Genomic DNA, 26,603 nt, shown 5'->3' with positions numbered 1-26,603 from the left:
TTTGGGACAGGGTCTCACTCTGGCCAGAGTGCAGTGGTGCAATCTCGGCTCACTGCAACCTTTGCTTATCTCCCAGGCTCAAGCAATCCTCCCACTTCAGCCTCCCAAGTAGCTGGGCTACATGTGCATGCTACCAAGCCCGGCTAATTTTTGCATTTTTTTGTAGAGATGGGGTTTCACCATGTTGCCTAGTTGGTCTCAAACTCTTGGGCTCTCAAATAATTCCTTTTGAAAAAAAAAAGTGTGTGTGTGTGTGTGTGTGTGTGTGTGTGTGTGTGTGTGTGTGTCTGAAACATTTTGTGGATGTTTATTTCCCAGAGCCTAAAACAGAGCCTGGCACTCAATAAGCATCTACTAAATGAATGAATGAATGAATGAATGAATGAATGAATGAATGAATGAACGGTTGCATACAAAACTTGGTGATCATCAATTACCTCTGGAGAGTGAAATGGGGTTATTTTACTTTTCCTGTTTCATCCTTTAAGTGATATTTGCATTTTCCCCAACATACACATACATTGTTTTTAAATTTAGAATACACTTAGTTTGAAATTATTTTAGCAAATAATGAACACAAAAGCAACATATATAATTGAGCCCATTTGATGATTCAGATTTAATTCAACACTATGACTTCTCATTTTGGGTGTTCCTAGGAGCCCTTGTCACCTTTGGTCTGCATCACACCAAGTGTTCCTCACATCACAGTTGTCCCTTGCCCCTGAGCTCTTTGTAGATATTTAATTATTGTTAAGTAGTTATTAAGCTGGGGACCCCTGTTGGCTAAAATATTATAAACTTGAATTTGTCCACGGAAGTAACAAGCAGTTATCTCGGAAATGAATTGTTAAGTGTCTGAAATAGAAATAGCCATCACAAAATCCAGGCACTTCGAATTCTACAGGAAAAGTGGAACCACGCACTGGAACTCACCCAGAGACTTGTATAAAATGAATCATTAGGATTTTAAGAAACGAGAGATGCATTACCAGCTGACTATAGAGAAACAACAGCATGTCCACCCTGAGAGTAAGGGCTTCTTCAGCTGAATACTATGGGATCTAGCTGTAGAACAGTAGGAAGAATCATATGTACTATTTAAGCAATTTCTCTTTTTCCTTTTCAGCACATAGAGTTGAATCTTCATGATTAAATAGATGAAGTGATTCAAATGTATGTATAGAGAATAGAATATGTAGAATAGAGACACCAGGAACTAAAGCCCACTTTCTCAGCTAACCAGATGACATGGACATCAGTTCTATCCCTCAGAACACATGGCTGTGCTCTGTCCCTCCCCACGAGGTGACCACTCTGTAGGGTGCTCTTGGCCCTCTGCAAATACCAGCTCATGTATCTACTTACAAGGTGAATTAGTTTTCTGGTGCTGCTGTAACAAAGTACTACAACGGAGTGGCAATGTATTGTCTCACAGTTCTGGAGGCTAGAAATCCAAGATTGAGGTGTCAATAGGGCCATGGTCCCTCTGAAGGCTCTAAAGAAGGATCTGTTAGAGATCTCTCCTGGCTTCTGGTGGTTCCTTGAGTTGTAGCAGTGTGATCATCCCTTGGCATTCTCCTTGTGTGTGTGTGTTTACAAATTTTCCTTTTAAAAAGACACCAGTCATATTGGATTAAGGACCCAGCCTACCCCAGTATGACCTAAAAGTAACTAATTTCATCTGCAACAACCCTGTTTCCAAATCAGGTCACATCCTGAGGTACTTCGGGTTAGGACTTCCACATAATTTTCGGTGGACACAATTCAACTCGTAACATTGGGTTTGCCCCAGGCTTCTTTCTGTATAATAAGCACAATTGTTAATGAATAACAAATAAATACTACACAAACTAAAGAAGCATGAACATAAAGAGAAGGAGCATTAAAAACCTAAGTCAAATGTTTTATAAAGACTTATTAAAGGCCAGTCATTTGAATGAAATTACATATGAGTAAATTTTAGAAGTCTGGGGAGAAAAACAACCAACTAAAAATCTAGAACTCTGAACTCTAAGTGTTTTAGTTTTTGCTATACTTCAAAGAAACCAAAACAAAGAAACCACAAATTAGAAAGGATGCATTTTGAGTATGATTTCAGAAACATTAAATTTGAAACTTCTAACAATTAACTCCTAATAAAAACAAATTTTAAACCTTGGCTCTACATCAAAAGATTGGTGAATGTTTTAAGTTCTTTGCTTAGAAAACTTTCTTAATTTAGGCAACACCCTATTAGGAACAGACATGGAAAGATGCCCATGATATAATGTTAAGTAAAAAGTTTAAGTTACAAAATATGCAAAGTATCCCCCTTTTCCCCCTAAAAGTTGCAATATATTTGAAAGCATGTTTGTGAATGATTTTGAAAGAATTGGGCCCATTATAAATGAATAAATCTAGACAGTGATCATCATTGCTGCCAACATCACAAAAGATACAAACAGAAATTATTCATCTCCTGATGTAAATGTACGACACTATCTATAAAGGTGTTTTTCCCCCAAAATGAACCTGAATCTGATCTCTATAAGTACTAGTTTACAGGAAGTGCAGAAGACAGAGGAACATGATAAAGAACACCATAAAGATGCAACTGGTGAAATGCAGCCTAAGGGAAATACAGTAGGAAAAGCAACTTGGTTCTTCAACAAATAAATTGCAAGAGGGAAAAAGACATAAAGGGGCACCTTATAAATCAAAAATAGACGAAGGAGGCTGGGTGCTGTGGCTCACGCCTGTAATCCCTGCACTCTGGGAGGCCAAGGCAGGGGATCACCTGGGGTCAGGAGTCCGAGACCAGCCTGGCCAACGTGATGAAACCCTGCTTCTACCAAAAGTACAAAATTTAGCCGGTCATAGTGGCATATGCCTGTAGTCCCACCTACTCGGGAGGCTGAAGCAGGAGAATTGCTTGAACCTGGGAGGCAGAGGTTGCATTGAGTCCAGATCCTGCCATTGCACCCCAGCCTGGGTGACAGAGTGAGACTCCATCTCAAAAATAATAATAATAATAATAAATAGATGTAAGGAGACATATCAACCAATTGCAATGTGTGGACATTATTTGTATCCTGACTCAAACAAAAAAACTTAAAAATGCATCTATGAGAAAATCAATAAAACTGAACATTTCCTGAATGCTTGATTATAATGAAGATATACCGTTAACTTCCACAGCATGATAATGGTATTGTTCTCATTTTTGGAGACGCATACTGAAATACTTACAGATGAAATGACACAACAACTGGGATTTGCTTCAAAGTAAAAGAAGAGGGTAGGAGGAGTGAATAGAGGTAGAACCAGAGTAAGACCGGTAATGGGTTGAAAGTTGTTGGAGCTGAGTGATGGATAAATAGGGGCTCATCAGGCTCTCCTCCTACTTTTACACATATTTGAAATTCTCCACAATAATGTTTTTTAAAAATTTGCTTGGCATATGCACTCGGGAAAGCTTTTTGGTGGTGGTACTAGAGATGAAAAAAATGCATACCCCATTGTGCAGCAATTCATTCCGAGATACATGCCCAGCAGAAATGTGTACATATAGTCACTAAAACACATAGGAAAAATCTTCGTAGCAGGACTAAGCATAATGGCCCCAACCAAAAACCTCTCAAATGCCAGTGCAGTAGGGGGATCAACAAACAATGGTATAGTCACATAATAGATTAGTATACAACAATGAGAATGAAGATTTACAACTACACATAACAATATGGATAAATTTCACAAAATGTTGAGCATAAGAAGCCAGAAACCAAAGAGTATATATTGTGTGATTCCACAAGGAATAATTAATCTATACTACTGAAAGTTAGGTGGGCGTTACCCTTAGGAGGAGGCAGGAGACAGTAACCAGGTTAACAGGAGGCAGTTCTTCCGTGGAATGGTTCTTTTTCACGATCTGAGTACTAGTTATATGGATGTGATTTGTGAAAAGTCATCAAGTTGTAAGCTTACACGTACTTTTTCTGTATGCATATTATACTTTAACATTAATTTTTTAATATTTTTAAATTAAAAAATAGAAAATTAGCACTTTGGGAGGTCGAGGTGGGCGGATCACCTGAGGTCATGAGTTCGAGACCAGCCTGGCCAACATGGTGAAACCCCGTCTCTACTAAAAATATAAAAATTATCCAGGCATGGTGGCGGGTGCCTGTAATCCCTGCTACTCGGGAGGCTGAGGCAAAAGAATCACTTGAACCCAGGAGGTGGAGTTTGCAGTGAGCCGAGACTACGCCATTGCACTCCAGCCTGGGCGACAAGAGAGAAACCCCGTCTCAAAAAAAAAAAAAAAATTTTTTTTATTTAGTTAAGTGTGGGATGGGGCCCAAGAATCTGCATTTCTAAAAAGCTCCCTGGTGATGCTGATGCTGTTGGCCCCAAAGGCCACACTTTGAATAGGACTGAGCTAAGCCACTAGTGTCCAAATACACACAAGAATTTCCAGAAACAAACTCAGGGGCCAATGCACGCTCCCCATGGCCTCCTTCATGTCACTTTGGCCAAGGTTAGGGGTTTTCTTCTGAGTGATGCTCAGTCTCTACTGTCTGCAGCACCCTGATGGCATGACATTCCAGAGCCTGCAAATCATATGCCTCCAAGCTACTCCCAAGCCCATGTCCTCACAACCTTCCAGACATGCAGGGAACCAGCCTCACTGCTCCCCAGGCCATGTCCTATGAGCCCGTCTCAACTTGCATCATTCAGGCCTCAGTTCTCTCTGCCTGGAATGTTTTCTGTGTCTTGAACTGTTCCATACACTCACAGCTTAGTTTGAATGCTACTTCCTCCAGGAAGCCTTCTCTGATTGCCCCCACCAAGACCAATCCCTCCTCTAGACAGCTGTGAACGCTATTCACAACTCACAGTAAGCCGGACCAGTCTGCCCTATGTCACAGCTGACTGTGGAGGTGGAGGTCTCCTCAGGTGAATGTCAGCTTTTTGAGAGCAAGGGAACCCAGCCAACACCATCTGCCAAACAGCGTCAGGCTTGGTGCCCAGTAGATCCTTGCTACACCTCTGCGGAAGTGAAATAAGCACTTGGAATCAGACAGTCAGGTTTCAATCTGGTCCCATCTTTTCCAAGAAATATGATCTTGGGTGCATTGCTTAATATCTCTGAGTAGCACAAGGTTACTTGGAAAACTAAATAAGAATATAGCAGGAGTAGCAGGCTGAATGGTGTTCCCGAAAATGATGGATCCAAGTCCTAACCCCAAGACCTGTGAACGTGACTTTACCTGGATAAAGGGTCTTTGCAGAAATAATCAAGTATCTTGAGATGAGATCATCCTGGACTTGGGGTAGGCCCTAAATCCAGTGCCAGGTGTTCTTAGAAAGGAAGAGACTCAGAGATGGCCCTGTGAAGACAGGCAGAGATGAGAGTGATCCTGGTCAGGCCAAGGAACACCTGGAGCCATCAGAAGCTAGAAGAGGCAAGGAAGATTGTTCCCTAGAGCCTTCAGAAGGAGCGTGGCCCTGCCCATACCTAGATTTTAGACTTCCTGCCTACCGAACCACAAAAGAATACACTTCTGCCATTTTAAGCTACCTGGTTTGTGATCATGTGTTATAGTTGCCCTAGGAAACCAATAAAGCGAAGGTCAAATAAATACTTCTTTTTAGGCCGGGCGCGGTGGCTCACGCCTGTAATCCCAGCACTTTGGGAGGCCGAGGCGGGCGGATCACAAGGTCAGGAGATCGAGACCACGGTGAAACCCCGTCTCTACTAAAAATACAAAAAATTAGCCGGGCGCGGTTGTGGGCACCTGTAGTCCCAGCTACTCGGGAGGCTGAGGCAGGAGAATGGCGTGAACCCGGGAGGCGGAGCTTGCAGTGAGCCGAGATCGCGCCACTGCACTCCAGCCTGGGCGACAGAGCAAGACTCCGTCTCAAAAAATAAATAAATAAATAAATAAATAAATACTTCTTTTTTTGTCCATGTCATCACCAAGACCCGAGATTAATTTCAAAGCTTTTAATAAACATGGATTTTATACATTCATATTTTGTTTGACAAACACATATATAACACTTAGTATCTACCAGGCGCTATTTTAAATGCTTTATAAATATAATTTACCTAAACAAATATTAACATGACCTGAAAAGCAGGTACTATTATTATCATTTCCACTTTAGAGAGGGAAAACTAACGAATAGAGATTATTAAGTAACTTGTGCAACGCAGAGCTAATGGACGTCAGAGTTGGGATTCAAATCCAGGCAGGGACTCCAGGGCCGCTGAGTATGGGCTCCTTTCTGAATCTTGATCCCAGGCACAGGCCATCTGTGCCATCTCTCCTGCAAAAGTCATCCTGCTCTAGGCTCTGACCTGGCACCACCCTGCAGACCACACTTTCCCGCCACTTCTCTAAAGGTAAATCTCAAGACTTCATTTCTGCTCCAGCCCAGTGGACAGATGCTATTTAATACCATGGTGGCTTCATGCAGCAGCTGCTGGGCGGCCTGTCTGTATTCACATTCATACTTAATCTCCCCTTTCCTGCCCGTATTGAAGGCCTCCTGAAAGGATGTCCTCACTGAAGATCAGCAGAGCAGGAAGCTTTTCTTCTGGTGTCTTTCGCCAGACATTTCCCAGCTGCGCACAGCCTGCCTCGATTATTTATGTAGGGCAAGATAGGACCCCATTTCAGAGAGACTTTGTAGGCTAGGTAATAGGCTAAAAGTCTACAGCATGAGTTTTTCAGTTTGGTTACAAAAGACTGCCCTATGAGACTGAAGACTCAACAAGGAAGATTAGGATTGTTTCTATTATAATCTATTATAATCTGCAGACACGTCACCTCCCACTCAAACCCACCCACTCACAGGTCACTGGGGATGTCAAATGAAATCTGTACAACAGATCTCCTCCTCCATAGAGGCAACAGGGTTCAGCACGGAGGGAAGACACTGCGCTTGGGAGGCACAGGGCCCCGGGTCTAACCCTGGCTGGGCTTCTTAGCCATCAGGGTGTGTGACCCTAGACACTCCTTAACCTCTGAGTCTCACTTTCCTCATCAGCAAAAGAAAAGTGGCAATTATGACTTGCCTCTGAAGCCTGCCTGGATTCAAACCCTGCCTCTGCCACTGACCAGTTGTGGGACCCGGAGCAAGTTATTTGATCCTCTGACCCTTGACTTCCTCTTCTGTAAAACGAGATAATAATAGCACTTAGCTCCTGGTGCTGTTGACTCGCCTAAATCCCTGAAAGCGGGCACACGGTGGTGCTTGCCAGTCTGACTGTTACGATGGCAGTTGTAGGCTGCCCAGCAGAGTGACTGACATGGAGGGGGAAGGATCAATAGATATCAGTTCTTTCCTCTGTGACCTAATTTGTGGCTAGGCCCATTGCCAGCATGAGTCACATGTTCTAAAGGCGACAATGCTGGCTTTGTCTGAATTAAGTAAGGACACGCAGATGTTGGACCCTGCTTCTACGTGGACATGGGCATAGACACGTCAATTTGGCTATTCACTCGGCCACCCCTTTCCTGGGCACCGCTTCTCTCTGTCTCTGAGGCCATGGTGGCAGTGAGGGCCCACAGCAGCCAGGCTCACACAGATGACCCCAGCCATGTGACTCAGTGGCTCCCCGGTTTGTGATTGGTTCGGGTGAGCCAGAAGCCCTCCCTGGGAACTGAGAATTGGGACAGAAAAAGAAAGAACTCCCAGCCACTCTCCAAGGAGCTGGCCTGAAACCTAGGATTCTGACAAGCTGGTTCTCCACCATGAGGACTGCAGGGGTGCAGGAAGCCAGAGGGAGAGGGTAGGCGAGGAGGCACAGAGCAGATGTGCAGAGAAGCCAAGATGGGAGGCAGAGAGAATCTGAGTGAGGGCTGGTCCCTGGTGGCTCATATGTCACGGAGTGCCCTGAGACAACCCGGCGTCCTGATGAGAAACTCTCTGTTTTTGGTTACCTTGGCTATGTTAAATAAAAATGATAGGAGGCCACTGTTTTGGACTAAGCTCCTGTACTAGGCCCCAACAGAGCAGAATAAAAATCCAAATGAAGTCACCCATGTTAAAGTTCCACATCGCCAAATGGAAACTGAGTTGTTATCTGGCCTTCCAAGAAATCCGGAGAGAAGATAGCAGCCTATTTCCCCAACAGGCCAGCTGCTATTGGCATGATAATGAAGCTCCCTCCATTTCAATCCTTAACCTGAAGTCACCTGACAGAACCAGTTATTTCTCTATTGCTCTGTCTCCATGTCCCTGTCTTATAAGGAAAGTAACTTTGAGGTGACCAGTTCACTTTGTGTTCTTTGTTTCTGCTTTCTTCAGCCCTTTTTCTGACTATGAAGCTAGGCTCTGCTGGACTCACTGCAACACCTGTTCAATTTTGCGGAATAAAGTGTTGCCCAATTCTAGAATTGCAAATATAGCCAATTGAGATCTTTAAGCTAAATTTGTTATAATTTTGTCCTTACAGCTAATAGGATTCTGTTACCTGTAATGCGGAGATCTCTTATACTCACCCTAACATCCTGATGGCCTCTCAAACTCCAAGGAAACAAGGCTTAACTCCCCACCTTCCCCACTTCTACCAACTCACCCAACTCCACTCCCACACACACCAAATCTCAGAAGCAAATCAGAGTCACCTAAAATGTTTTTACAAATAGGCCGACCATCCTAAAATCTAAATTTAAAAACATACCAATGCCTGGCGTGGTGGCTCACGCCTGTAATCCTAGCACTTTGGGAGGCTAAGGCACGTGGATCACCTGAGGTTAGGAGTTCGAGACCAGCCTAGCCAACATGGCAAAACTCCATCTCTACTAAAAATACAAAAATCAGCCAAGTATGGTGGCGCCTCCCTGTAATCCCAGCTACTCGGGAGGCTGAGGCAGGAGAATCACTTGAACCTGGGAGGCAGAGGTTGCAGTGAGCAGAGATCGTGCCACTGCATTCCAGTATGGGCAACAGAGTGAGACTCTGCCTCGAAAAAAACCCAAAAACCAAAAAACCAAAACAAAACAGGGCAGAGAATAATTTTAGAGAATTTACAGGAAACTAACAACAAAGGAGATTTATTTCCTTGCTTGCTCCATTAGAATAGCTCAAATCTGGGTCAGAACTTATGCCAAGTTCATCGTGGCCACATAAAATTGGAAGTGGCACTACTCATCATCCACACCAGACAATATTTTACAATGCACATCTTTAACGTGCAAAAATTACTATTTTCCATACTAACCCATGGTAATTTTAAAAGCATAATAGTAAAATAAAAGAAAAATACACACAAGGCAGCTGTGTTTTACAGGAGATAAAACTAGTCCTAGAGATGGGAGTTTCTCAATGTGCCACAAGCTAGTGTGTGCCTTGAACATGTAATCTCTTTCTGACTTAGTTTTCCAATCTGTAGAAGGGAATGTAAGAAATAATACCACCACCTACCACCATCATCTACCTTCCAAAGTTATTGGAAGTATTCAGAGAAAAACTTCAGACAAATTAAATTTAATAGTGTTTAACTGAGCAAAGAATGATTCATGAATCAGGCAGCCCTTGGAACCTCGGAATACATTCAGAACGACTCTGGGGCTGTCCCGTCGTCGTATAACATCTATGGACAGAAAAAGGAAATTGACGTGCAGAAAACGGAAGTGAGGTACAGGAGCAGCTAGATGGGTTACAGCTCGGTGTTTGCTTTATTTGAACAGGATTTGAACTAGTGGCCACCTGCAATTCGCTGAAACACAGCTAATGCCATTGGGTAAGACTCAGCTACTTGTTGTAAGAGTAGGACACAAGTCTGTTCACACACGTGTTTAGGTCACAGTTTACTATGTATGGAGAAACATTTAGGCCAAACTTAAAATATGTAAGGAGGCAGCTTTAGGCTACACTTAATTTTTTAACAATTTCCCCCCTCAAGATTGAGAGGTTGATAAATTTGGCAATTTTGAGAGGCTGATCAAAACTTTAGGCATTGAAGTCAGTCTGTCACCATGGTTAACGAACTTATTTAATCGCAAATCCCACTGGAAAACAGCAGAACAGTGGGTTTTGTAAGGTGGAAACAAGGACACAGAAATAGAAAAACAATCTGACTAATTTTTTCAGGTTACTTGTTTTTTAGTGGATTTTAGAGCAGACGGGACTCCGTTATTATGACGCAATCTCCTGTTTTCAAGAGTTAAAAAAAAAAATTTGGTCTGTTTTGTGATCTCTCTGCTTCCTTAAAGTTTCGGTTTGATTACATTGCAGTTAGCATGATTGAGTCTGTTTTGGTTTGGACTGGTCTGTTGGGGCCAGTCTAGAACAAAGACTTCCCACAATTTTGTTTAACAAAAGAATGAAATGAGCAAACATTTAGCAAAGTAAGTCTTGCAGCAGATACTGAAAACTGCAGAAAAGAACAAAGAAACCAAGAAAAGCAAGTGCCTGTCATATGTAGATATTTTTGCAGAGAAGCAAAGACCAGTCAGTAAACTAGCATCACATCCAAACCTTGGCTTCTAGTCTACTGTCAGGCTTGCCAAGGGAACAAGGCCCACTTAACCTCAAAAGTCAAGGGAGTGTTTCATACGAGGCAATGCCATGTAGAATGTTCCTGAGGGAACAGTAGCAAGGGCAGTTCAATGATCCCTCCTGGAGACACCTTCTGATTCCTAAGTCCCCTCCCTACAACAATCGTGGCATCAAATTGATTGTAACTGTAATCCACTTTATGTCCAACACAAAAAGGGGTCTGAAAGTTAAACAACTTAGCTAAGATCATCCAGCAGTTAACGGGCAAGAGCTAGAATTTAAACCAAGTTCTTGGGGCATGAAATGGACACTGCGTCCATTTCCCCTATTGTCTTTTGTTTCATTTTGAGTTCATTATCACTTCCCTCCAGACCACTGCAAAAGCCTCCACCTCCCTGTGATCTAACCTATCAGCTGTTGTTGGGTCCCCTTCCCCAAGCTGAATTCCACGTACACCCTGGCAGACAGCATCCAGCAAGTGAACCCCAGAACACAGGGACTTTCAATAAATGCTTGTCCAACTAATGAAACATCTGCTGGAAGGCTTCCTCACCTTCCTTCTCTCTCTAAAACTCCCTGGAGGTCAAGGTCCTCCAGCTCTGGTTTTCCCTAACTTTGGTCAATTTATTCCATGAACACCTATTTCACCCACTGTCATGTCCTGAATGTCTGTGTCCCCCAACATTTATGTATTTGGAGGTGGGGATTCTGGGAGAGGTAATTAGGTTTAGATTAGGTCATAAGGGTGAGACCCTCATGATGGAAATAGTGCCTGATGGGATTAGAGAAAGAGAAGATCTCTTTTCACCCTCTCTCCAGGAGCCTGCACCCAGGAAAGGGCATGTGAGCACACAGCAAGAAGGTGGCTGTTTACAAGCCAGAAAGTGAGCCCTCCCTAGACAGCAAATCTGCCAGCACCTTGATCTTAGACATCCCAGCCTCCAGCACTCTGAGAAATAAATGTCTGTTGTTTAAGCCACCTAGTCTATGGTATTATTCCAAGAAACTGAATGGAGTAGGACACTCACATTGGAACCACGGTCTCCAACAAATCCTAGACATGCCCTACTTTCTACCCGGAACACCCTTTCCCTAACTTCCTCTGGTCACCCTGCCACCAATATCTTTTCAGATTTGAATGAATGAACAAGAGACTCTTCTCAAAGGTAAGGTACAGCTCTCTTAATGAGCCTAAGCCCCGTAGGTAGAGTATTCCTTTTGCAGCTTCAGGCCAGGGAAAGCATTTATGAAATACCCACAGCAGGTTCTAGAATATGTTCTGCCATGTCAACACAGGGTGGTTACCTGTGTTCCTTGTCTAATTTAAACTAACCTCTTTTGCCCAGGAAGTAAGGCTTTGTCTCAAATCTCAGCTAAACAAGACCTTTCCATTTTACGTTTATTAAGCTGGGACTTGAGACAAAGCCTTACTTCCTGGGGATATGAGAAGGGTTTCTCTTAAAGTTTCAAATGCAAAATTTGGAAAACCAATTGATTGGACACAGAATATAAAAGTGAAAAACTCTGCAGTCAGATGGTAAGAAAAGAGGAAGCCCAGGCTCCAGGACTCTCTCTCTCTCTTCTATTCCTTGACCTATACTGGAACTTTGCAGTTAAAGCACCACTATTCTTGACACCACCTTTGCAAAAATTATAACTGAGAAAATTATTACAGTGAAAGAGATCTGACCTAACCAACTCCTTCTTGCTTTTAACCTCCAACCTATCCTTCCTTGTTCATTCCTGGGCATAGGCCCAAATAACTTTGGGAGGAACTTAGTTTATATGTGTATATATATATATATATAATTTTTTTTTTTTTTTTTTTTGAGACGAAGTCTTGCTCTGTAGCCCGGGCTGGAGTGCAGTGGCCGGATCTCAGCTCACTGCAAGCTCCGCCTCCCGGGTTTAGGCCATTCTCCTGCCTCAGCCTCCGGAGTAGCTGGGACTACAGGCGCCCGCCACCTCGCCCGGCTAGTTTTTTGTATTTTTAGTAGAGACGGGGTTTCACGGTGTTAGCCAGGATGGTCTCGATCTCCTGACCTCGTGATCCGCCCGTCTCGGCCTCCCAAAGTGCTGGGATTACAGGCTTGAGCCACCGTGCCCGGGCCTAGTTTATATTTTAACTTTGAAACAAACACAGTAACAGACCTTTCCCAAGACAAAAACCGCTTCTTGACGGGTGACTATCTTGCTCTTCCAGGACTAAAAAATTAGCCACAAGATTAGAAATTGTGGTTTGGGAGTCATGTAGCTAGAGGTCACAAAGTTCTAAACCTCCCAATTGCTCCTAGGGACAACATCACTGTTGTAAAGCCGAAAATCAGTGCTTGAGATACTTTGCAGAGTACTTTGCGGACCGTGTTTTGAGGCATTAGCTGATGCCACCCAGATAGATAAACTGGCTCTTCTGGTCTTGTGGCCCCCACCCAGGAACTGACAGTGCAAGAGGACAGCTTCTATTCCCTATGATTTCATCTTCTATCTGACCAATCAGAGCTCTCCACTTTCTAATTCCCTACTCACCAAATTATATTTAAAAACCCGAATCCCTGAATTTTTGGAGAGACTGATTTGAGTAATAATAAAACTCCAGTCTCCCATTCAGCTGGCTCTGCTTGAATTAAACTCTTTCTCCAGTGCAGTTCCTCTGCATTGATATATCGACTCTATCTGGCCAGCAGGCACGAAGAGCCCATTGGGCAGTTGCATGCTTTCAAATGAAAGGATATACCCATGGGAGAACGGCTTCTATGAAGACATTACTCCACAGAGGACCAGTCCTGAAGTCTTGTGTTTGGTTAATGTACTAAGGTATTAAACTAATAAACAATATATAAGAATCAATCATGCACATGCTCTCACTCTCTCTTTCTCTGTTTTGTTTTTTGCATCTTCAATTATGAGGGCATCTGTTTATGATTTAGTGCTTGTGAAATGCGCTGGCCCCAAATGGAAAAATCACGATTGTCGTATATGTGTCCAATACATTGTAAAGCACCCAGTGGGTACGTTAAGACTACTAGAAAAAGGCCGGGTGCGGTGGCTCAAGCCTGTAATCCCAGCACTTTGGGAGGCCGAGACGGGTGGATCACGAGGTCAGGAGATCAAGACCATCCTGGCTAACACGGTGAAACCTCGTCTCTACTAAAAAATACAAAAAACTAGCCGGGCGAGGTGGCGGGCGCCTGTAGTCCCAGCTACTCGGGAGGCTGAGGCAGGAGAATGGCGTAAACCCGGGAGGCGGAGCTTGCAGTGAGCTGAGATCCGGCCACTGCACTCCAGCCCGGGTGACAGAGCGAGACTCCGTCTCAAAAAAAAAAAAAAAAAAAAAGACTACTAGGAAATGTAGTAACTAGGTGGAAGAATACAAACAAATGGGATGATGGAAGAAAACCAACACTGCAATAAATTCAATATTATATTATTTAAGCAACTTAATAATTTTTCCTCCCAAAGAGGTAATGCTGGTCTTCTCCAGTCTGCTGTTGAAACTTGAGACTTTCCTTCTGCAAGGTAGTAAGTATTGATGAAGGTCAAGAGAAAAACTAGGCTAATACCCTCAGATTACATTAGGATTACAATTCTTCAGTTCCCTCCTTAGGCCTAACAATGTTGTTGCAGTTCAAACCCTTGTAATGCATTGGAAGTTGTGTAAGCTAAAAGACATCTTCTAACTTGATCACCAGAATGAAGACCTTAAAATATACTGCTTTTCCTTGTTAAAAAAAAAAAAAAGTATGAAGAAACCTTCCAATCAAATCTAAAGGGACCAAAATAGAGCAACATATGGAAAGAGATTATGGGATTAACTAATTACATGATATGCCTTAGAATGAGGCATGGGAAGCTTTCCAATCTTTTTGAGGAAATGATTGTAAATTCATATTCAACAACTGAATTCTATGCCTTTTATACTAAAACAAAACCAAGAAGCAAAGGCTAAAAACACTAGTGGGAAAATAGTTTTAAAGAATGAATAAGACCTAGTATCTGATAGCACAACAGGATGACTATAGTCAATAATAACATAATTGTACATTTTGAAATAACTAAAAGAGTAATTGGATTGTTTGTAACACAAAGAATAAATGTTTGAGGGGATGGATATGCCATTTTATATGATGTGATTATTACACATTGCATGTCTGTATCAAAATACGTCTTGCACCCCATGAATAGATACACCTACTATGTACCCGCAAAAATTAAAATATTTTTTAAATAAAAACGTTAGTAGGTTATTTTATTCAGTAACATATATTAAGTCTCCAAATAAACCAAGAAATATCTATTCAGAAGAGTGAATTTGTATCCAATGTTAATAAATAAACTCAGTTAATTTTCTACTTCTGTCTTTGGGATTTCCAAAGTTAGTATTTTAACAGCAACATAAACAGTAAGCAGCATTTGTTCAGGATTCTCTTCAATGACAATAACCATTCAAAGAGATTTGTTTCCTGAATTGAAATTTAAATTAGCAAAAATTGACAGCTATACTTCAAGCTGTTTTAATTGACCAATTTAAGACAAATAAGTGTTAAAAAATCAATACAAATGTATTTTAATGAAAATCTATAAACTCCCCATAATATAAACAAGTGAGGAGATTCACTGAATACCTCCTCTCTCTCTTTCTCCCTCTCTCTCACACACAGACACATACACACACCACTAGGACTCTTACAAACAGTAGCTGACCAGCTAAGGAAAATGATAAGAAAGATTGCAGCAAATTCTGTAATCAATGATTGTAATCAAATCTTTGTAGCTAAAAGAACAGGCTTAGGATGGATTTACTGTTAAGCCAATCAAAAATGTAGGTGCCAAACCCTACTAGCAGATATTTCTCACAGGCTTTTTTATATTTATAATCCCTTTTCTATGAACATATACCCTGAATTCAGAAGAGTATGGAAAACAACAAACATTAAGAAGGCGAAAATGACAAACGGCACTGTGTGTGATGAATAACGACACCATGGCATGACAATTCTGGCAAGTGCCAATCCTCTTCCGCACACCCAAGCTCTTAGAATGGAAGAAGACAGCTGGTCAGGTAAACGTGTTTGTCCTTACCCTAAGCAATGTCAAAATTTGCATATTGTGGTGGGCAGAAGAGAGTTAAATTTTTAAGCGTTGAGGTGGCCATCAGATGCTAGATAGTTATTCGTTTCTCCTTTGATGATATAAAATTTGCATTTTTATCCTAACTTTACTATAACTTTTACCTTTGGTAAGTGCCTTAGAATAATTCATTGCTCTAACCCAAACAAAGCAAAACAAAAGGTGAAGAAGTGGAAAACCAACATAGCAATATCGTTTGCTTCCATTTCTCATGATAACATTCCTCGCAACCTATTTAACCTGGTACAAGTCTTCTTAACTTCTGTCTAAATGCTTTCTGCTTCTGTGCAAAGCAGTCACTAAAATACTGAATATATTATATACTGATTGCATTGACATTAAAAAACAATACTGTAGGTACGTTTGGAGATAAATCCTATCTTTCCCCGCCATCAGCACTTACCTTCTGGGAAATCACGCGGCTGTACCACATAGAGAAAGATATGCACTAGTTCAAAGAGAATGCCAATGGGTCCAGCTGTATGAGAGTCTTGGGTCTCGTAATTTGTTGCAGGCAATTCATAATTCCAAGCCTTAGGAGCATCTGTGGATGAAGGCTGCCCTCCTGAAAAAGAGTTCCCGCATAGCCCCAGCAGCAACAGGGAGCCGAGTACAAGGGCCATAGCTAGCAAGATCCTCCAAACATGAGGTAGAACTGGGTGCCTCCTGCCTCAGAAGTTCTGGAAGCCTTGCGGAAGACAAGCGTGTTCCTGAGCAGAAGTGGAGCAGGAAGCACTGGATCTGCTGAATCTTCAGTTTTCTGTCTGAGGCTGGCTTGAGGCGAGGGACATCTCCAGAAGAATGTTCTCCAAGGGGGTCATTCACTCAAGGCACCATCCCTGGCAGGGAGAGAAACAGCAGCAGAGTCATCAATGCATGTAACCTGCCTGCACCTGGAGCTGCCCGGAGAGGAGGCTGCAAAGCTTTAGAGCGAGGCCTCGCGCCTAATCCGGATGGGTGGGTGGACACCAAGCACACAAACTGCTCCAGAGCCACAGGGCAGGAGCTGGCATCAAAGCCATGACTCAGATAAAGTCCCTCCTCAGGAGGGCCAGACTCAGAACACACACCCTTGATGTGTTCGGGAAATACTAGGTTTTGTAGAGAAGGCTTGGGATCTTGGAAACTAACATTTATTGAGCACTTACTATCTTTCAGGCACTGTTATCTATGCTTCATAGATAGAAACAAGGTCCTCCTTGTTTGAGGCATTATTCCATTCTGCAGATGAGGAAACTGACACAGAGAGGGTCCTGGTGACTTGCCCAAGGTCACAGGTGATTAACCATGCGGCCAAGAGTCAAACTCACTAGTTTGCCTTCAAAGTCCAAGCTCTAACTATGACGTCAAGACACTTTTTCTACAGTGTCCCCCTCTCAGGCTCTAGTAAGAGCCACTGGGGTCCCAGTAATCCAGTATATGCTTATATGCTTATTTCTTCTCCAAGTGTGTGTTGTTCTCCTTGCTGCTGGAGATATATCTTACTCTGCCTTATATTCTACTTATTTACTCACTAATCTCATTTCAAACATCCCCCTCTCCACCTCACCCCCAATCCAAAGTAGAAGGGCATGGCCTCAAAGCTAGGGACCACACTGTTTGAGTCTGGACACATGTGTGACACTGGAACCTGTCTTTCTAATAAGCTTACTAAGTAATCCTGATGGAAACCTTCACCCCAAGTAACCACCTTGACAACAAGGTTCTCAGAGATGACAGCCAGGGCAGAGGGAGACTCCTGCCTATCCCTTGGGAGAGGGAGAAACACAACAAGAATCCTAAAAGCAGCTGTGGCTCCAGCATCTGGGAAGGAAATGGGACTGAAAGTGCCTCCAAGGTGGACCCTGCCCTATTCTTCTTTCAATCCCCAGACCTTAACACTGGGCATGGCACACGGTCGGTGTTTCGTAAGAGCCTGCTGAGCAGCTTGTTTCACTCATGGCACCATCCCCGGCAGGGAAAGAAACAGCAGCAGAGTCAACAATGCATGTAACCTGCCTGCAGCATGAACTGCCCCAGAGAGGAGGCTGCAAAGCTTTAGAACAAGGCCTTCAGCCTAATCCAGGTAGGTGGGTGGAAACCAAACACTGCCTGCTTCAGAGCTACAGGGCAGGCGCTGGTGTAGAAGCAAAAATATGTTATTTCCTTGTGCGGTTTCATGAGACTAGGCAAATCAGCACAGGACCTGGAAGGATCCGGGATGTGCCACTCTTCCTCTCCGTATTAAGGGTTCTGGAGCAAGAGCAAGCTGCTGTCATTTTGTGAGCTAGATACATACTTACTAACTTTCAAGATAAGGACACGGTGCTCCTGAAACCCACACTGTAAGAAACCGAAGGGGGATGATGAAGAAAGTGACATACTTTACAAGAGGCGAGAGGACCCACTACCAATGTTCCAAGTCAAAGAAAGCTTTGGACAAGAGATGGGATTTCATGAGCTATTTGAACAAAGATGTTAATTCATATCTAATCCCTCCATTGCCTCATCTTCTAAGTCCTGTCCCACTCCAATTACTCCTGCACAGAGCTACCAATACAATGGCCCTAAACTCTTCCTTCGTCAAATCATGGGCTGCTGAGATCCCAAGTGGCTGCCAGTACTAACCTCGTGCCCCACGCTTCAGGTTCCGCCCTCCATCACACCCACAGTAGACACCTCGACCCTGGTGTTTCCAAAGGGCGCCCTTCGAACATCTACTGCAAGCACAACACACCACACGTACATTTTATCTTTTTTTTTTTTTTTTTTTTTTTTTTTTGCTAAAGGACAGGCAGAGAGCTAAGCCTCCAGCACAGCAGCTGGAAGGATTAAAGGCTCAGATGCTGAGAAGGCCCACTTTCTGGTAATTCCACCAAGCCTCAGTCCAGGACAGAGAGAAACTGCCCAGGAAAGAACTATGAACAAACAAGCTTTCCAACTCCCTCAGTGACAAAGCAGGGGAAGGGAAATTCCCAGTGAAATGAAACACAACTGCTCACTGCAGCAAAGATGGGAGACAATGATTTGAGATAGACAGCAACTGGAGTTGCACTTCCAGATTTCTTTACATCTTGCTCCAAAATGTAGGTCCCCCTGAAGTTTTAAAGTACATTTTAAGAAAGTATTAAAATCTCACTAACTATGAAATACTAGAAACTGATTAAAGTCAAGTCAAAGAGGAAGAGTTTTTCATCTCGGGTTTAATAGGTTGTGCCAAAAAGAGAAGCTCTGAGTATTTACCTGCTAAATCCCAGTAGGTCCGAGAGCCACTGAGAGCAGCCTCTGTCTCAGAATAAAATGGGGTGTTTAGTTGAAATGCAGACTATTAATGGACCTAATTTCTGGGATGAAGCTCATTAATCTGCATTTTTAATAAGCTCTCCTGGGGACTGATCCTTCAAACAAAGTTTGAGAACAGTTCTGTTCCTGGAGTACTCTGATCCGGGAGCATCCACCTGGTCAATTCATGTCACTTTCCAAGGACACTTCAGGCTTCCCAAACATATTGGAAAATAACAGATGTAAGGTGAAAGCTCCCCAAATGCCCTTTTCGTATAGCTTTGAATTGATCTATCCCAGCTGCTGTGCAGGTCCCTGGCTTATTTCTGTATCCCCAGAGCATGGAACACAGTTGGTCCTCACTGAAGAACTGCTACCAGCCTGGGCAACATAGAGAGGCCCTGTCTCTATTTAAAAAAAAAAAAAAAAAAAAAAAAAAAAAAAAAAAAAAATTTTTAAATTAGCGAACATAGTGGTGGACAACTGCAGTCCCAGCTACTTGGGAGACTGAGGCAGGAGGATTACTTGAGTCCAGGAGGTTCAGCCTGCAGTGAGCCCTAATCATATCACTGCACTCCAGCCTGGGCGACCTTAGGTGATTCTGAGCCTGGAGTCCAGAGAACTGCATTTCAATACTTGTATAAAAGCAAACATGGCCCGGGCGTGGTGGCTTAAGCCTGTAATCCCAGCATTTTGGGAGGCCGAGGCAGGCAGATACGAGGTCTGGAGATCGAGACCATCCTGGCTAACATGGTGAAACCCCGTCTCTACTAAAAATACACACACACAAAATAGCCAGGAGGGGAGGTACACGCTAGTAGTCCCAGCTGCTCGGGAGGCTGAGGCAGGAGAATCACTTGAACCCGGGAGGCGGAGGTTGCAGTGACCCGAGATCGCGCCACTGCACTCCAGCCTGGACGACTGAGACTCCGTCTCAAAAATAAATAAATAAATAAATAAATAAATAAATAAATAAATAATGAAAAAGCAAATATGGTGATCGATCACCTTCATTTCTTTTCTTCGTTTGATGGAACTTCTCAGAAGCTTTCTTTTTAAAAAAGATCTTTGTAGTGGATTTTTGCCATCTGGGGTGCTTTTGGGGGCATGGGGGATACCCAATTTCTGAGATCACCTTTGTGAGCTGGGTGGGAGGCAGCCCTGCCTTGCATTGTGAGGCCCGCTGAGGTGCCCAAACTGTCCTGGCGGAGCTGAGCCACGCTGGGCCAATCAGAAGCTTTCTTCTGGGCCTGGGCCTGCGCAATCTGAAGCAGGACAGTGTCTGTAATTCATTCCAGCAATGATGGCAGCAATGCCAGCAGCCACATCCAGGGGCTTGTTCTGGCAGCTGCAGCCATCCCCGCATCAGGGGTCCCGTGGCATGTCTTGGATTCCTCAGCCTGACTAGCCTTCCTGCCACTTCCCTAAGCCACCCAGGGTCCATCCTTCCAAGAAGTCTTTTATCTGATAAAATTACCCCAGACTCAGCTTCCACTGTTTTAACAAAATATCCTGACCCTTAACAAATCTCAGAAATAGCTCTTTGCTCCCTGAAAAACCTATTTCCTTTATATTTTAAACAATACCAACAAAACAACACTTGGTTTAAAGTTTTCAGTTTGTCCTCTGATGCATTTGTTTACTTCACTGTACTAAAACACAAAGAAACTGTCTCATATAAAAATCAGAAGGACGTTTAGAAATCAGAAAGAAGTTTAGAAAAGTTTAGAAATCAGAAGTTTAGAAATCAGAAGGAAGTTTAGAAAAAAATTATGGAACACATTAAAAAAAAAAAACAAGAATAAACTAAAGGGCACTGCTAAACAGACAGACAATAGCAACAGTAAGGGGGCTCTGGTCCTCCTTACTAACTCTGCCAAGATGACAGTTGTTTGCATTCTCCAACCCTTCTTCTGCTCCTCTGTCAAAGGCGGATTTCTCATAGGGTTGGCAGGCTAGCGATCTAATAGGTAAAGCACCTGGCACGCAGCTAGAAGGCTATCTGGGGTCTGTCTGCTTCTGCTTAGCATCAATACTCTGAGCTCAACTCCACCGGGGCTCCTAGGATAACCGGGACAGAGAGGACGGTGAGAAAAGAAAAATGGGTAACATCACACAAGTTAAATCATATGAGGTTGACGATATTCATATCTTCCATCCAAAAAACCGACAATTTCTTATGATTCAACCCAACATATCGCCGCGGTTGTTCGTGTCACGTGAGTCTTGGGGGGCACTCAAGAACTAAGATCGTGCACTTGCTCTCTTAACAAAGAACAGCTGCCGCCCTCAGGAACTCCAGCAAACCTTTCTCCAGAAAGGTCAGTCGCCCTCGCGGGCTCCAGGAGCAACCTGTTGCGGAAGGAAGCCTGGGGCGCCTGCTTCCCCGCCCTTTACCTCCAAACCACCTCCAGGCCAATCCCCCTCCCGGTCTAGCTCCCTTCTGGGAGGAAGCCTCTCGCGAGCTGCGGGACACAAAAGAATGAGCGGCGAGGTGGGCGCGGGAAGCCAAGAGACTCCAGGAATTCGCAGCCGCGCAGGGGAGGGGGTTGCCGGAGTAACTTGGCTGCTCCGAGCTTGTCGGCGCCAGTTCCCCGCCGCGGCCCCTGTTGGGCACCGATCGGGGGCGATCTTGCCAGAGAGAAGGGGTTCCGGAGCTAGTTCCTCCTTCCGATCTGACTCCCTGCCTCTCCAGACGCGGGCTCTCGGGGAAACTGATCCCGAGCTTCCGACTTTCTACAGCCATGAAGCTCCTGGTCTGTCCAAGCTCCTCTTTGTTGTCCGGTCGGCGCGTTCTGGCAGGGTGCGCCTTGAGCACCCCAGTTCTCCACCTAGTGATAGCCGTGGGTCCCCACACATGCATGCAGAAGGGCCGTGGAGTGGGAGGCTGGGACGGTGCTTTGAGCCAGGGGTGCCTGCGTTCTCCCATGGACGCCGGGAGATGGCTTCGCTTTGCACCCCCGTATCCCTCCTCCGGCTGTGGTCTGCTGCACAGTGTTGGCCCCTTTCCGCACTCAGCGAGGGAAGCTCAGCGCCTCACGTCCCCGGGGCCATCCCTAGAGCTTCCTTTACCGCAGACTCGTTCCCAAGACCCTGGCAAACCTCACCTCGGTCGTCGTTCTCGCGGAGAGCGAGTCCGAAGTCTCTGGGGCCCCGGTCCGGTTCGCACACCCACCTCCGACTCCCGCTCCGGAACCACAGCCGCCGGCTACCCCCACCACAGCCCCCACCCCAGTGGATGGAAAGAAGACCCAAGCGGGGCGGCGCGGGCCACCACTCAGCGGGAAAAGTTTGGGTTGGCCGGGCACCGGGACAGGACCACCACGCGCTCCCCGCAGTCCCTCTGGCTCCCAGCCGCTGTCCGGGTTCGCACCACCTGCTGAGGGGCCAGGGCGGCGGCGCAGAGGGCTAGGGTAAGGGCGGCGCAGAGAGAACCCGTCCACTCCTCACTGTACACCCCCAGTACAGTGGAAGGAGTGCGCTCAGCCCCGCGCCTGGTCAGCAGATGCCTCTCTCGCTCCCGGATGAGGACCCAGCTACTCACCGTTCACCCCGCTCCCGCTCCTGCTCGCGCCCTAGTCACCGCTGCCGCCGCCCTTCCCTTAGCTAGCCAGGCCCTGGCTCGTGAATTATTTATGACCCGGCTTCGGGGACCACCGCGATGGCTTTCGGAGAGCCCGCCCCGCCCGCCGGCCGGGGAGGGGCTCAGGCGGCGCAGCTGCCGGACCCTCGTACGTGGCTGGAGGCAGGAGAGAGGGCCCGGTGCCCCGGGGGACCTGTTGCGGCTTCCTCTGTCCCGGGCGGGGACCTGGGTATGGAGTCGCCGTAATGGGAAGGATTCCTTAAACATACTCACCGCGGCGGGATTGCTGAGCGCGTGGCCAGGTGCCGCGTGGGGATCTGCCTCAGTCACTTAATGATCGCGAAACCCAAGCCCTGGACGCAGTCTGATTGGACCGGCTGAGTTGCTTCGCCACGTTGCCCGGGGCGCCCACCAGCACCTGGACAGCATCCATTTCCTGTAGAGGTGCCTGCTCAACCCCCGCACCCCCTTCTTGCAACACTCGCTCCTTTTACCCCAACAGAGTCCCTTACTTAGAATGCAGCCACCCTCCTAAAAACTCTCCTTTCTCATCCCAGCCGCCTAATTGGCGGCTTCTGTTGCCTAATCCCAATGCAATTAAAAAAAAAAAAAAAAGAAAAAAAAGAAAACATTTGAATCCTTAGTGTGCAGCAGTACCAATACTAGTGGCTGAAGCAGTTGAAAAACGGCATAAAGCAATACACGCTCCCATGTGTACACACAGGCATCTGCTACAACATGAAGCCACTGCACCTTCTTTTCTCACTGCCTGTTGGTCTTCCCGCTCTGTGAGTTGCAGCTCACCCTCGGAGTCTTCACCTTGCTACTTAGCTGTGTGGTGGAAACCTGTCGGAAGTAATCACTCCGTGTCTAACTGTCCTCACCAATTTGCACTTCACTTATTCACCACTTCTTATCTTGAAATGAGAATACTGTACTCTCTGGCAGGCAAAAAAAAAAAAAAAAGACTTAGGTAAGAAAAACACCTTCAGGATTGTGTCTAGCATGCAGTAGGTATTTAATACATATTTGTGATATGGATAGACAGATGAAAGGATAGATGCACAAGCTACACATGAATGATAGGCAGGAACATTAAGTCACTCTCTTTTTCATATACCCCAGAATCTAACATAAAACAGGTACTGAAAAATAAGCATTTTTTGTTTTTAATAGTTAGATTGATCTTGAGTGTGTATATTTCTAGACAAGAAATGTTAGTTCAGAAAACTTCCAAAAATTACACTAGGACATGGCAAGGTTAGATGATTTGGTTCTGTGTCCCCACCTGAATCTCATATTGAATTATAATTCACTGGGAGAGGGAACTAGTGGGAGGTGATTGGATTATGGTGGTGGATTTTCCCCCTTGCTGTTCTCATCATAGTGAGTGAGTTCTCATGATATCTGATGGTTTAAAAGTGTGTGGCACTTCCCCTTTGCTCGTCTGTCTCTCCTGCTGCCATGTGAAGATGTGCTTGCTTTCCCTTTTCCTTCCACCATAATTGTAAGTTTCCTGAAGCCTCTCTGGCCATGCCTACTATACAGCCTCTGAAACCCAGTCTCAGGTAGTTCTTCATAGCAATGTGAGATCAAACGAATATGGGTGGAAAACAAATCTTCTAGTCAGGGCAGATTTCCCCTCTGCAGCCCCTGCAAATCAGAAGCCTCTGGTTGAACATCTCCTGGGGCCCCATAAACCTGCTCCTAGATAGCACTCTTAGACTGGAGCTAGCGAAAGAGGTGAGTTCTCAGAGGAGTGGGTCCTGATCCCCGTCAAAGTTTGGTCCTGCCTTTTTTAATCGCTGTGACTTTGGCTGCTTAATATTTCTCTGAGCCTCAGTTTCCTGGTCTGCAAAATGAAGACGGTTATAACTCACAGGACTCATTTTCATTTCTAATAATACCAACAACAGTAGTATCAGTAGAGAGGGATGAAGCAAGATGGTCAACTAGAAGGTTTGACCACCACCCCTCCTCCACCTCAGCCAGGAACACAATTTAACAACTATCTACACACACAAGAAGCACCTTCATAAGAACCAAAAATCAGGTCAGTAACCACAATACCTGGTGTTAACTTCATATTACTGAGAGAGGCATTGAAGAAGGCAGGAAAGATAGTTTTGATTTGCCAATGCCACCAGTCCTCCATTCCCCAGCAGCAGCAGCCTTGCGGATTGGGAAAAGGAGAGTGCAGTGATTGTGAGATTTTGAATTGAACTCAGTGCTGCCCTGTCATAGCAGAAAGCGAAACTAGGCTGAACTCGGCCAATGCCTGCCCATGGAGGGAGCTGGGACTACAGGTGCCCGCCACCTCGCCCGGCTAGTTTTTTGTACTTTGTAGTAGAGACGGGGTTTCACCATGTTAGCCAGGATGGTCTCGATCTCCTGACCTCGTGATCCGCCCGTCTCGGCCTCCCAAAGTGCTGGGATTACAGGCGTGAGCCACCGCGCCTGGCCGGCAGTATTTGTTGATCATTAACTTTACCATCTTAGAAAAAGGGAAGTGGCAGGAGAATAGGATCATCGTAGGGAGAAGGTCAGTAGTAAGATATATGAATAAAGATCTCTGTGACATAAGTTTAAGGAAAAGTGCTGTGCCTTGATATGCATATGTAAACATCTCCATAGACCTTTTTAGTGCATAAAGAGCAGCATTGCGCTAGCAAGTCCCACCTTTCGCCCTAAGGTGGTTTTCTCCTTTCTCAGTAAACAGAACATACAATCGTGTTTTACACCGAGATGTTCCATTGCTCAGGGACGGGCAGGAGACAGATGCTTTTCTCTATCTCAACTGCCAAGAGGCCTTCTTTCCTCTTACACTAGTCCTCAGCACAGACCCTTCACGCGTGTCAGGCTGGGGGACGATCAGGTCTTTCCCTTCCCACGAGGCCATATTTCAGACTATCACATGGAGAGAAACCTTAGACAATACCTAACTTTCCTAGGCAGAGGTCCCCACGACCTTTGGCAGTGTAGGTGTCCCTGGGTACTTGAGATTAAGAGAATGGTGATGATTTTTCACAAGTATACTGCCTTCAGGCACTTGTTTAACAAAGCACACCCTGCACAGCCCAAAATCCATTAAACCTTGAGTCACCACAGCACATGTCTCTTGCAAGGACAAGGTTGGGGGTAGGGTCACAGATTAACAGCATCTCAAATACAGAACAAAATGGAGTCTCCTATATCTTCTTCTTTCTAGATAGACATGGTAACAGTCTGATCTTTCTTTTCCCCCACAGACAAGCTCTAGCCAGAGGGAACAGCCCATACCAGTGGTGAAAACTAGAGTTTCAGTAAAGTGCTCTGGGGCCCTAAATAACCTTTAAGGCAGTTTAGGGCCAAAAGGACAGCAACTCCTAAGCAAGCCCAAATGCTGAGCTCAGAGCCAGTAGACTTGGAGGGCATGCGACTTACTGAGACACCAGACAGGGGAGCTAAGGGAGTGCTTGTAACACCCCTGCCCCAACCCCAGGTAGCGCTGTTAGTGGCTCTTCACCACTGCTTGCCCTTTTCTAGCACCCATGCCTCTTTTACCCCAGCAGAGCTCTCTTCTTGGAATGCAGCCACCCTCCTAAAAACGCTCCACTCTCAAAAACTCTCAGCCACATTAGACCCTTCTGTTGCCTAATCCCAATGCAATTAAAAAACAAACAAACAAACAAACAAATCATTTGGATCCTTAGTGTCTGCATCAGTCCCAATGCTAGCGGCTAGATTGATTAAAAATAGCATGAAGAGACCCATTCCTTCTGCTTAAAGAGAAGAGGGGGAAGAGTAAGGAGGACTTTGTTATCTTGAATACCAGTTTAGCCACAGTAGGACAGGGCATCAGTCAGAGTCATCAGGCCCCCATCCCAGGTCCTAACTTGTGGATAACATTTCTAGACACATCCTGGGCCAGAAGGGAAGCTGCTGCCTTGAAGGGAAAGATACAGTCTGGGAAGGACCCATCATCTGCTGGCTAAAGAGCCCTTAGGTTCTGAATAGCCAGAAGCAATACCCAGGTAGTACACTGTGGTTCTTGGCTGAGGCTCTGAGATCTGCTGGTTTCAGGTGAGACCCAGTACATTCCCAGCTGTGGTGGCTACTGTAAGAGACCCCTTCTGCTTGAGAAAAGCAGAAGGAA

At 45.0% G+C, this 26,603-nt stretch overlaps 1 protein-coding gene across 11 annotated transcripts in view; it reads right to left on the bottom strand.

The window, feature by feature from the left end:
- PROM1 (prominin 1) overlaps positions 1 to 26,603 on the bottom strand; it is a 156,029-nt gene that overhangs the window by 93,795 nt on the left and 35,631 nt on the right. For 4 of the 11 annotated variants that reach the window (XM_050789900.1, XM_050789901.1, XM_050789902.1 and 1 more), the window contains exons 1-2: positions 22,742 to 23,008; positions 16,028 to 16,463 (exon numbers count right to left, since the gene is read on the bottom strand). In XM_050789900.1, coding sequence (XP_050645857.1) covers positions 16,028 to 16,247 — 220 coding nt within the window. In that variant the 5' untranslated portion in view covers positions 16,248 to 16,463; positions 22,742 to 23,008. Of the gene's footprint in view, positions 1 to 16,027; positions 16,464 to 21,992; positions 22,105 to 22,429; positions 22,611 to 22,741; positions 23,030 to 26,603 lie in introns of those variants that run through there. The other 7 variants (XM_050789896.1, XM_050789899.1, XM_050789894.1 and 4 more) reach the window with 6 other exon arrangements.

This window comes from Macaca thibetana, chromosome 5, assembly GCF_024542745.1.
Source record: "Macaca thibetana thibetana isolate TM-01 chromosome 5, ASM2454274v1, whole genome shotgun sequence".
In the NCBI taxonomy this organism is placed as follows: domain Eukaryota; kingdom Metazoa; phylum Chordata; class Mammalia; order Primates; family Cercopithecidae; genus Macaca; species Macaca thibetana.
The sequence above is the reverse complement of the archived record's forward strand: the minus strand, read 5'-3'. Positions and strand labels throughout refer to the sequence as shown.